Source organism: Capsicum annuum, chromosome 8 (assembly GCF_002878395.1).
Source record: "Capsicum annuum cultivar UCD-10X-F1 chromosome 8, UCD10Xv1.1, whole genome shotgun sequence".
Taxonomy (NCBI): Eukaryota; Viridiplantae; Streptophyta; class Magnoliopsida; order Solanales; family Solanaceae; genus Capsicum; species Capsicum annuum.
In genome coordinates, this window is record NC_061118.1 from 55,128,746 (window position 1) to 55,141,616 (window position 12,871).

The 12,871-nt window shown below is 34.3% G+C and overlaps 1 protein-coding gene across 1 annotated transcript; it reads left to right on the forward strand.

The window, feature by feature from the left end:
• The first annotated feature begins 2,304 nt into the window (after window positions 1-2,304).
• On the forward strand, window positions 2,305-11,489 carry LOC107852343 (potassium channel AKT1). The gene is made up of 12 exons (XM_016697407.2): window positions 2,305-2,728; window positions 3,534-3,899; window positions 4,217-4,274; window positions 4,364-4,681; window positions 5,085-5,330; window positions 5,503-5,601; window positions 5,923-5,955; window positions 6,033-6,218; window positions 6,796-6,990; window positions 7,080-7,155; window positions 10,077-10,667; window positions 11,005-11,489. The coding sequence occupies exons 1-12, from the start codon at window positions 2,514-2,516 to the stop codon at window positions 11,265-11,267; spliced, it is 2,646 nt and encodes an 881-aa protein (XP_016552893.1). The 5' UTR covers window positions 2,305-2,513; the 3' UTR covers window positions 11,268-11,489.
• Window positions 11,490-12,871: the final 1,382 nt, after the last annotated feature.

A 12,871-nucleotide genomic window follows, 5' to 3' on the forward strand; every position in this document is an offset into this window, starting at 1 on the left:
AATTTTTAAGAAAGAGAAGAAGAGGGTGACAAAGGCACGGAGGTCATTGATTGTCGGGCAATAATATAAAATAGAGAGTATACGTTCTATAAGAATAAGAAAAATATATATGGTATACAAATGTATAAAGAAAAAAGATGATAGCGTAAGATGCACATGTCCAGAAGTAGTATATTAAATAAATATTTTTGCATATTTAGATCATATTATCATAGCTAAATAATTTAATGATATATATTTATATACTATATAATGAATAAAGAAAAAAAATAACAGTGTAGGACACACGTGCAATACACATGTCCAAAACTAGTATTCTAAACAATTTTTTTTTGGATGTTTAGATAAAATTATCATAGCTATGTAATTTTATGTGATAAAATATACAATTTGAATTCTTACACAAAATTATCATATATCAGTATCATATTGAAAGCATTCAATTCTAAATAAAAAAGTGCATATTTAAATATTAAGAAACAATAGTAAAAAGAAAAAAAAATAATATATTTTATGCATGATTAAAAACTCAACAATCAAATCAAAACTGATAACAGTCAAATCGATAAATGCTTAGTAGTTTTTTATTTGATTAAGTTTAATAATTTAAAATCAATTAATTAGTTTAATTTTAATCAAAAATCATCGAAAGTAATTTTATTATAATTTTAACAAAAAACAATATAAATTGAATCGTTATCTCCTCAAATACTTACTAATTAAGAGAGATAAACAAGTTGAAGTCTTCGTCAATTTATGTAGATTTATCCACAACCACACAACAAAACACTGTAATACTATAATAAGCGAAATGGAAAATAATTAAAGTTTTCATGAATTTACGCAAATTTGTTCCTCACACAACACTCAAATACTATGTGAATCGAAATGAGACAAATTGAAGTCATTATGAATTATACGCGAAATAATGTGTCAACCGCACGATACGATATAACATGTTAATACAATTCAAAGTAGATCAAGAAATTAAAGTCTCAAAATTTATGCGAGTTTGTGCTACAAGCGCACCGCGTCACGCCAAAAAGAAAAAGAGAGAGAGAAGAGAGGAATACTGAGAATAGGAGAATACAATTTCTACACAAATACAAAATATATCTCTCTCTACTATGTTATATGAGTAGGAATGAAAAAAAAAAAAGATAACGACAATAACAATCTACCAAAAGGAGAAGAAGAGGGTGGCAAAGGATCGAAGATATTGGTGATTGGGCAAATCAAAGGAAGAATAGAGGATAGAGAACACTAGTTCTATAACGAAACGAAAATATATAAAGTATACAAATAAATAAAGAAAAAAGATGACAGTGTAAGACGCACGTGTCCAGAACTAGTATATTAAATACATATTTTTTTCATATTTAGATCAAATTATCATAGCTAGCTAATTTAATGAGATATATATAGTATACAATTAATAAAGAAAAAAATAACGGTGTGGAACACACGTACAATACTCATGTCCAGAAGTTGTTTTGTAAATAAATATTTTTGGATGTTTTAGATCAAATTATCGTAGCTAATTAATTTTCTGAGGCAAAATATATAATTTTAGTTAGCAATTTTAATTCTTACATAAAAAAATTATCATATATCCAATGTCATATTAAAAGCATCCAATTATAAGAAGAAAATCCATAGTTAAATATAGTAGTGTAAAGAAAAAGAAAGAATACATTTTTATGTATAATTAAAAACTCAACAATCAAATCAAAACTAATAACAATCAAACGGATAAATACTTATTATTTTTTATTTGATTAATTTAATAATTTAAAACCAACTAATTAGTTTAATTTGAATAAAAAAATAAGTCAAAATTAGTTTATTATATTTTAATAAAAAAACAATCTAAATCGAATTGTTAACTCCTCAAATACTTGTCAAAAGGGACGAAACAAGTTAAAATCTTCTTCAATTTACATAATTTACCCACAACTACATGACACGATATGCTAATCCTACGATAAGCCAAAAGAAACAAAATTAAAGTCTTCATGAACTTACATAAATTCGTCTCTTAATTATACGATATAATATATAAATATTATATAAAGCAAAATGAAATAAATTGAAGTCTTCATGAATAGTGCTATGCAAAATCAACAACAACAGCAACATGCCCAATGTATTTCCACTTAACCCAATATATTTTCACTTAGCGGAGTCTGCAAAAAAGTAGAATATACGTAGATTATACCGCTAACAATTGTGCTATGCAAAATAAATAAAATAAATTAAAGTTCCAAAATTTGCGCAAATTTATTCTACAAGCTCTCCGCACCACGCCACAAGAAAAAGAGAGGAACAAGGGAACAATAGTAAGAATAGGACTTCTACACATACGGAATATGTATCGTTAAATGAGTAGGAATGGAAAAAAGAAAAAAAGATGACGGCAATAACAATCTATAAGACGGAGAAGAAGAGGGTGGCAAAAGCCCGGCGGCCATTGGTGGTCGGGCAAATCAAAGGAAGGATAGAGAGTAATAATAATGTTGTTGTATAAGAATAAGAAGAATAATTCAATGGAGAAAGAAATAGAAAGAGCATATTCAATGGAGAAAGAAATAGAAAGAGCATATTCAATGGATGATAAAAGTTCTCAGTATAGTATTACTAGTGCAATTCTTCCTTCTCTTGGTGCTCATTGTAATCGCAAAATCAAACTCCGGCGCTATATCATTTCCCCCTCTAATCCTCGTTACAGGTTTCACTACTTTCTTTTGCATGCGCATTCTTGTAATGGCTAAAATTTTCTATTCTACTTTCTTTTGCATGTCCTTTTATAATTTCAGATGTCTTTTTTTTTGTCAATTTCAATCTTGCATGAAATTCCAATTTTTATTCTCCCGATTTTCTTAAATTGTTTTTCTTGTATATGTATTGATTTGAACCTAAATTTGTGTTCTAAATATCGTTTTAACAGATTCTGAATATGACATATTCTGGAACTTTGATGATTTCAGCCTATGAGTTTGAAGAAAATATTTTATGGAAAAACAAGTTGGTTTCTTACTTATTTTTTAGTGTTTGGTAAGTAAGCCAAAAAAAAAAAAAAAAAACTCAGGAACATTTATATGCAATCTAGCAATAAACTATGGGAGGGAGAGTGTTAGGATGTGAGCCAAAAAAAAAAAAAAAAAACTCAGGAACATTTATCTGCAATCTAGCAATAAACTATGGGAGGGAGAGTGTTAGGATGTGGGCGTCAAGGGTGGAATGGTCGAGGGGTCGGGGACCGGGGTGGAAGGATACAATGAACTTAAAATGTTGCTTCGTCAAGGGTGGAATGGTCGAGGGGTCGGGGCCCGGGGTGGAAGGATACAATGAACTTAAAATGTTGCCTCTAGAACTTGTATTTTCTACTTTCATTAAGGGAAGTCTTTCTCTTCATGTTTAAGGAACTTGTTTTCCTAGAGAAAGTATTTTTCCAAAAAATTTGGCCGACCAAACATAGGAAAATAAGCTGCAGGGCTATATATGTATGTGGCTTAACCAAAATTATGCTGCAGGGCTTGGGATGCATTCCTCGTGCTTCTTGTTTTCTACACAGCATGGGCGTCACCTTTTCAGTTTGGATTTCTAGACCGACCTCGAGGAGCTATTGCTATCTTAGATAACATAGCTAATGGATTTTTCGCCATTGACATTGTCCTAACATTCTTTGTTGCCTATCTTGATAAATCAAAATACACTCTGATTGATGACCCAAGGCGGATTGCTTTGAGGTACATAAGATCCGGGTTTATATTTGATTTGATATCCACTATCCCTTCTGAACTTATTCGGAGAGTTTTGCCCCACTCTCTTCAATCATATGGATACTTCAGTATGCTTCGTCTCTGGCGTCTCAGAAGAGTCAGTTACATGTTTGCCAGGTAACGTGTTTAAAGCTAGCCCCTCTTTATTAGTTAAATTTCCATTTTTGATTTGTTGGTAATGATTTTCCATATATTGGATCAATTCCTGAAGCTCTTTGTATGTGGTCCGATCTAAATAAAAAGAAGGAATAACTTGCATATATCTTTTAAATTCTAGGATTACTTGATCAAACAAATAGTGAATCATTTGTTTCAAGTCTACTTCCATTACACAATCATTACCTATGCTTTTCAAAATCTCTTTACTTTAGCAATAAATACGGAGACTAGGTTTTGAAATAAATGGCTGACAGTTTGCTGTTCTTTTGTTGCAGATTGGAGAAAAATAGGAAGTTCAGCTACTTTTGGGTTCGAGTACTGAAACTTATATGTGTAAGTCTTTCAAGCAATAAGTGGCATTTGCTTGTAACATACCTCAATGACAATTTACCATAAAACACTTTCGGGGTATTTTCTTTCAGGTGACTCTTTTTGCTGTTCATTGTGCTGGCTGCTTCTACTACTTTCTTGCTGCTCGGAAAAAAGACACAAGTAAAACATGGCTTTCACTTGCCATCATACATTTTAATGACAGGAACATCTGGAATCTCTATGTAATGTGTATGTATTGGTCTATTACAACACTTACAACAACTGGCTACGGGGATTTGCACGCTGTGGCTACAGAGGAAATGATATTCACCATGATTTACATGCTATTCGACCTCGGGCTGACTGCATATCTTATTGGAAACATGACCAACTTGGTTGTCCATGGGACCAGTAAGACTAGGAAATTTGTGAGTAGATTCTCTCTTTAATCGATTTAATTTAGTTGAAATTACTATGTATTTTCCGTCCAGGACATTTAGATGCAATTTGAACAGTTTGATCATTTAGATTAAACCTATATTGGCTGTGATATCATTTCACCATTCTGCCCAAGTCTCATTTTGCCATTCACTAATTTTAAGTCTTCAATCGTTTTCACAGGTGTTGCATCCAGCATAGGATTAGATAAAATTGTTATCAGTTGTCTTTCTACTATATATTTTGTTTTTGTCCTTGACAAGCACCCCACATGAATTGGAAAATTATTTCTAGAATATCAGTGACACTGTGTCGTCTTGCTGCTTAAGTTTTAACAATTTCGGATGTCCTTTTTCTTAAGGAACTATCTCTGATGATTATTTTGCTGCACAGAGGGATACTATTCAAGCTGCCACAAGCTTTGCACAAAGGAATAAGCTGCCGGTTCGCCTTGAAGAGCAGATGCTAGCTCACTTGTGTTTGAGGTTCAGAACAGATTCGGAAGGTCTGCAGCAGCAAGAAACTCTTGAAACACTACCAAAAGCTATTCGATCTGGCATTTCACATTATCTGTTCTATTCACTGGTGGATAAGGCATACTTATTCCATGGGGTATCGAATGACTTGCTTTTTCAACTGGTAATTCTCAGCTATGCTTAATTTTGTTGATTAGTCTTAATGTTACATCAAATTTCACCCTCTTGGTGCAAGTCTATTATCTATAACAAAGTGTTGTTCAGTTGTTTCACTAATTTCTTTAATAATACAAATAGCTGATTTGATTTCTTCTCCGTGTTTTTACATTGTGCAGGTTTCTGAGATGAAGGCAGAGTATTTCCCTATAAGAGAGGATGTCATTTTGCAAAATGAAGCACCTACGGATCTGTACATTCTGGTTACTGGAGCAGTGGTAAGAAGCTCTCTCTCGCACTCCCACTCTTTTTTATCTAGGAAAGGAATGGAAAGCAAAGGAAAAGAATTCCATCATTTTTTTCACCACCATTGATTTATCACAATGGACAAACTCAAGTCAAGGAACCATGATATCTTTTGCATTCATAATAATGGTCATTTTCAATGAAAAAACGTTTTTTTTTTTAAAACATGTACTACTCACAAAAATATTATTCTGGTCAACACACTTTTACTCTTCTATATTCTTTCTGTTAAATTGATTTTGTTGCTGCAAATGCAATTGAGCTCTTAATAATCACATCTTCCTTACATGCAGGAACTTATATCACACAGGAATGGAATGGAACAGGTAAGTAGCTCTTATAGGACTTGAAAATTTTTGATGTCCTGAGCTTAAATGCTTATTTAGCGGAACATTTTGTGTAGATAGTTGGCGAGTTGAAGACAGGGGGTGTTTGTGGAGAAGTTGGTGTCCTTTGCTGTAGACCTCAACTTTTTACTGTTCGAACCAAAAGAACATCCCAACTGCTACGATTGGATCGTACTTCATTTTTCAACATCGTTAAAGCTAATATAGGAGACGGGACAATAATCATGAACAATCTCCTTCAGGTGAATTGATATTATTTAGGACACCATCAAAATAAATCCCATATTTACTGATATAGAAATCAGGATTTTCTTATGGCTATAGAAAACATGTAACTTCCACTGGACAATCCTTTGATACATTTACGCTGTCATAATACTCAGTTATGGGTAAAATACAACCATTTTATTTTCATTCTTCACTGCAATGATAAAAATCGTTGAATTTTACCCTTAACCGAGTATTATGATAGAATTCGACATTATGACAGCGCAAATGTATCATTATCTGAAGTTCATCCGTGCTTGATATTTTGTCTTGTAATGATAAATATTTGTGAAGTTCAAAATAGGGACGAATTTGTGTTACTCATAATTCGACGATTTTTTATCATTCTTCATTATGTGAAGTTCACTCTGTCCTTGATATTTTTCTTTTCTTTTATTGGGAATCCCAAGTGCAAAAGTCTCCTTCTGGGAGTGGCTTGGTGAAGATTTTTCACCCATATGAGCTTTACTGTCGACTAGAATAAACGATCCTCAGTAATATTTGATGTGCGGATGCTATTCTAGCTCTAAAATGTGATCTCTTCGGGTGCAGCATTTGAAAGAGCGACGAGACCCAATGATGACATCAATATTAGCAGATATAGAACATATGCTGGCCCAGGGAAGAATGGACATACCTCTTAGCTTATGTTTTGCAGCAAACAGAGGAGATGATGTTTTGTTGCGCCAATTGCTAAAAAAGGGTATGGATCCTAATGAATCTGATACTGATGGGCGTACAGTATTGGTATGAGTCCTCCCTATTTTGCATTAAACACTTGACCAAAAAAAATTTATGTTTGGAAGTTGAAAATCATTATTAATATTATGATACAGCATATAGCAGCTTCAAAAGGTAGTGTTGAGTGTATTCTTCTACTTCTCGACTTTGGAGCAGATCCAAATAAAAAAGGTACTGTTTCCATTACCATACTGCAAAGTAAATCATACACTGTTTCTTTCAACAAATCATACTTTATGCTTGGAAAATTATGGATGTAATTAGTTTACAAAGTTGAATACTTAATACAAGCCATAATTTGCATGTGCCTTCAATTATCCCAATGACCTGGACCAAGTATCTAGAGGCAGTTTATCCTTAGTTCCTTCAATTTCTGTTTGAACCGTTTTAACAAGAATAACTTAGTTGTGTCTGCCTTGCTCCAATCTATATACCCATCTATGGCCTTTATAAGCACTAGCCTCAGCTGTGACTAGACCATCTATAACGCCCCGAGAGTACAACCTTGATGCCACATGGTGCTTACGACCCCGAAGGACCACAAGTTAACCCATGACTGATATCTTTTATTAGGCTGAATTGCCATAAGGTTCAAAATCTAAATACTGATAAATAATAACATCTGGTAAAAACATTTGAAAACTAAACACTGTCTGAACTGGTCTAGTCTGAAAGCCTCTAACTGCACTGTCTGAATATGGAGTTGATGGGACAAGCCCCCAACCAACTCCAACTACTGAACTACTGATAAACTGAAATGAATCATATCCCTGATAGATGAGGACTCACTACAAAATCTGCAACTGCTGACTGGATCTGTCTAAATGTGGTCGGGATCTTAAGCATTCGAACCTATGACATAAGACATCATAGCGCAAAGAAAGAGTATGCAGTCAGTACGTGGAATGTACTGGTATGCGAGATGAGGTAAGGCTGAATGTAAGGGTTCATATGCATGAACAGTAACTGACTGAATGATATAGAGTAACTGAATGTAGGATTAAGTGAGTAACTGATACTACTGAAATCACTGAGTATGCAATATTGTGGACATACATAAATATATACTGTATCTGAGCTTTTCTGAAGCCAAGTATTGAGTTCTGATAACTGAGTAACTGATATCTGAAGTTACTGATAACTGATTTACTGATACCAATTGACTATGTCTAACAGTCCTAATTCTGTAAAATGAACTGAGTTCTAAATTGAAGGTTGAAATTGAAACTGTGAGAGGTAATCATCTAACTGACATGCCCCAAATAAGATAAGATAATTGAGTTGGGGTTCAATCTGTAACCCCAATTGGAAGAGTGCTAATACCGTGCCATGTGTACTAGCATCTGCTGTGGAGTCAGTCCTATCTAACGGGTGACACCTGAGATCAGTCCTAAACTAACGGGTGATCCCTGTGTATGTCAGTCCTATCTAACGGGTTACATCTCATAACCTACGCTGGCTACGTAGTTCTGGAACTTAGGGATTGTTTTTAGGACCCAGTCTTAACTAACGGGTAAGCCCCCATCCCTAGGCTCGCTCGGTGCTGAATCCTACTCCCAACTGAAAGACACGGAACTGATTATACTAAACTGGACTAGACTAATACTGAGCTTTCTGAGTTTTCCTAAGTTCTGTAACTGATTGAGTTCTACTGATCGTGACATGACTGATACTATTCAGTAACTGACACTGACTCTAGGTAAAAAGCTAATTTATTGGGTATTAAATACCCCCAGGACTCGATAACATGAAAAGTAAAGCATCACATGATCTTGCAAAGCATAACAATGTACACCTATTCATATTTCATCTATAGAGACATTTTATCAAACACTTGTATGGCATAAGCTTGTACACATACTAACATGTCATGATTTCATCACTTTATTCACATGGACATTCTATCAACCACTTGGGGAGCACAACTTCATGCACATAATCATGGATAACATATAAACATTGCAACTACAATGCCCAAACTTACAATTTCATAGGTTTAGCGTGCAATTCATATAATTCCCCATAAAATACTAATCTAATTTCATGAATCTTATAATAATCATGGATTAAACCCAATTTACATCATAGACACATTAATCACTTTGTAAATTCAAGGGTTTATCAAGATAATCACATATTCATCACACGTGCTATTCAATTTCATGAAGGCTTGTAATTTATTCAATTCAAACATGGAAGTTCATAATCCAACAATCTTGTAATTTGAAAATAGATTCGTGGACTCTATGGGTGAAAGGAACCCATAGATGAACACCTAACATACCTTAGAAGATTCTTTCTTGAAGGTTCTTGGAGGATTTCTTGAGGATTGACCTTGATTTCTTGAACTAGGGTTTTTGCCTCTTTGAGAGAGAATGTTTTAAATCTTGAGAAAAGTGAGTGAATAATGATATTATAGGGTATTTAGGGCATAATTTCGTGTTTAAGGCTGATCTGGGTCATGAAAAAAGACCCTATTACCCCTAGAACGTTTTTAATTTTCGTCACTGAAAACCCGATTTGGGGCCTTGGCGCGACGCGCCGCTATCGCGTCAAGCCACTGGAAAATAACAACTGGGAATGTGGGTGGTGACACAACGCAGTGGAATCGCATTGCAATACTGGATGGGACCTGGAAGCTTGGCGCAACGCGGTACAATCGCGTTGGCAGATTGGAAATTGATAAATGTGAAAATGATCTTTGGCGCAATGCGCCAGTATTGCGGTACCTCACTGGAAACTGACAATTGTCATTTTGGCTTACTCCGCGATGCGCTACTGGCCTAAATTACGGTGTTTAGCGACTGAAACTTAAAATAACCATAACTTCTTACCCGGTTATCGGATTTAGACAAATTTTATATCGTTGGAAAGATGATTCAATTTCCTACGCAATGGCAGGCTCTAAACTGAAAAATAACGAGCATTTCAAAAAAAATTTATTGGATAACTCATGAACTGTGAGTTAATTTAAGCTAGGGAAATACGGGGTATTACAACATCATTCCTAAACTTGCGAGTATATCCTAAATTCAACCAAAGATTCTGTACTTCTCTCTCTAATAACCAGCTACTTTTTGTTATGAATGCAGATTCTGAAGGAAATGTTCCATTGTGGGATGCAGTGGTGGGGAAGCATGAAGCTGCGATAAAATTGCTTGTGGATAATGGTGCAACGATATCTTCAGGAGATGTAGGTCAGTTTGCTTGCTTTGCAGTGGAGCAAGGCAGCCTAGACTTGCTTAAGGAGATCATCAAGCATGGAGGTGATGTCACCCTTCTTAACAGCCTAGGCACAACAGCAATGCACACTGCTATTTCTGAGGAGAATGTGGAAATAGTTAAATTCCTAATGGAACAAGGAACTGACATTGATAAACCAGACGTTCACGGTTGGACACCTAGAGCATTGGCTGACTATCAGGGCCACGAAGAGATAAAGGAGCTTTTCAACGTGATGCAACCAACTAGTAGAGAAACCAAGGTCTGTCCTCCTGAATCACCTAGTGCTCCCTACCTTACTAAGTATCAGAGTGATCCCACGATTCATCTCTTCACTCCTGAAGAAACAGCATCACTAGCTAGAGAAACTGGCTCGTCCAACGGCAAATTGAGGAGAAGGACTAGCTTCTTTCAGAATTCACTGATAGGATTTATGTCTGCATGCCCGAGACACCATGAAGGCGAGTACAGCTTTAAATTTTGAAGCCTCTTTAGTTCTCAAGTACATCTCATATTTGGGCAATTTTCTTTATCTATACTAGTAAAAAACAAAGGATGCAGCTTGGAGTCATCTAAATATCAACTAGGATAACAACTAACTACTTTTATCACCGCCAAAGTCATAAAGATGGTCAACTCTACAATATACATCTATGTTACCAAAATAGTTATAAAAAGGCACTTTTACCTCCTAGTAGGTTTTGGCTTGATAAAGTTTTGGAAGATTTTTGGTTAAAAGTTATTGCGAATCTTATAAAATTTGTCTGGAACTAACTGTGCACTACGGAAACTTGTCAGGAGGAAGTGGCCCGGATTATTCTTCGACTAAAGTTGCCAATTCAAGAATCCCAAGCAGAATAACCATCGGTTGTCTAGAGAAAGCCCATATAGGTAGAAGGGTTGTGCTTTTGCCGGATACCATGCAAGAGCTACTAGATATTGGTGCTGAGAAATTTGGCGTGTCTCTCACTAAAGTACTGAGTGAAGATGGTGCACTTATTGAGGACATTGAAGTGATAAGAGATGGAGATCATCTACTTTTTGCTACTTCAGAAAATTAAACACAGCTCAATCGTGTACATATTTCAGAAATGAATCTGTTTGACCTGTAAAGTTCGTGCTCATCATTTTGGGATAGTAGATGATAGATCACTAAACAAGATCATTGCACAGAGGAATTTTAGTCATTGAAAAGTCGGAAGAAAAAGGACCAGAGGATGTGGGGGAGGGGAGAAAATGTATCAAAGTTTAATAGATAATAAAATTTTCTCAATTATTTGGAACTCTCCTATATTTGCCTATAGCTTGAGTTGATTTCGCAGATGATTGCTTAACTTTTTTTTTATAGCACTCCGGACTATAATCCTTTGGGAACCAGTTAGAATAGGTCTCTGTATATAAGAAATAATCTTTACATATTTCAGTGTTAGAAATAATATATTAGAATACAGGTATTTACTTCCCTAAATATTTTAGGTAACTCAAGTAATAATTCTCTCCAAATAACTAATTAAGAAATATGATTGGCAAAGTAAAAGAGAAATTTTGAGGAATTAGCTGTGGTATTAAATGTCTTACATATTCTTCGAGTTAATTTCTGTGGTAATTTAACTAATAGTTATATTATTTTAGCAGTCTTTGTTTTGTAATTGAAAAATTACTCAATTAAATAATAATTATCTCATAAAGTCACTTTTTTTGTTTTGCAAACTAAAGTCATTCTACTGTTATCATTTTACCTACAAAGTAATGTTTTAAAAGACGGGGGCGTGCGGTGAGGCATGATGTTTTACGCAGTACGGGTGGAGCTAAGCCCAGAAATACGGGGCATAAGTTTCATGAATCTTCAAGGCATAAGCCTCATATATCTTCAATTATAATCCCATGTATCTTTAATTTATAATTTTATTAATAAAAAAATAAGCAAAAACAAAATTTTCAATAATTTTACCAATAAATCACCAATAGTATAGAAAATTCTTCATAATTATTATTTGAGAAAGGCAGCGACACAAAAAATATAGCAACCGAGATAATTTTTAAAATATAATCATTATCCACTTCATAATCGATCTCCACATCCATTAGTTCTTCCCACACTCAACTAATATTTACACTAATTTTTATTTAATATTTTTTTAAAAAAATAAAGGATAAAAAGTTTAAGAACAATGACAAAAAATAGATAAAGTTATTCGGGGGTTTGGGCCACAGGTGATAAAAGAGTTTTAAAACGAGGTGTAAGTGACACAAGTCTTAATTATTAGGTGGAGGTGACAATTACTTTATTATGGATTAAGAAAGTTGGGGAAGTTTGAAAATAATCCACAAGTTTTTAAATTTACACTTTGATCCAAATGTTAGCCTATATAACGGAAAACTGAGGAAAAAAAGGCGACTTTCTCTCTCTTAGCAATTTTTGTTGTTCATTGTTGCTGCTGTTTCATTCATCATCTTCTGCTTCACTATCATCATCTTCTACTTCATTATCATCTTCATCTTGTTCTTGTTGACCATTTGTTGTTATTGTTGTTACCGCTACTGTTGCTATTTGACCAATTTCTTAGGTCAAATTTTGTTTCTAACATCACTTTCCACTTTGGCATTACTTCATAGGAGACGTTGGTAAGTCAAATTATGATTTTTAGTTGAATTTGTCATCTGG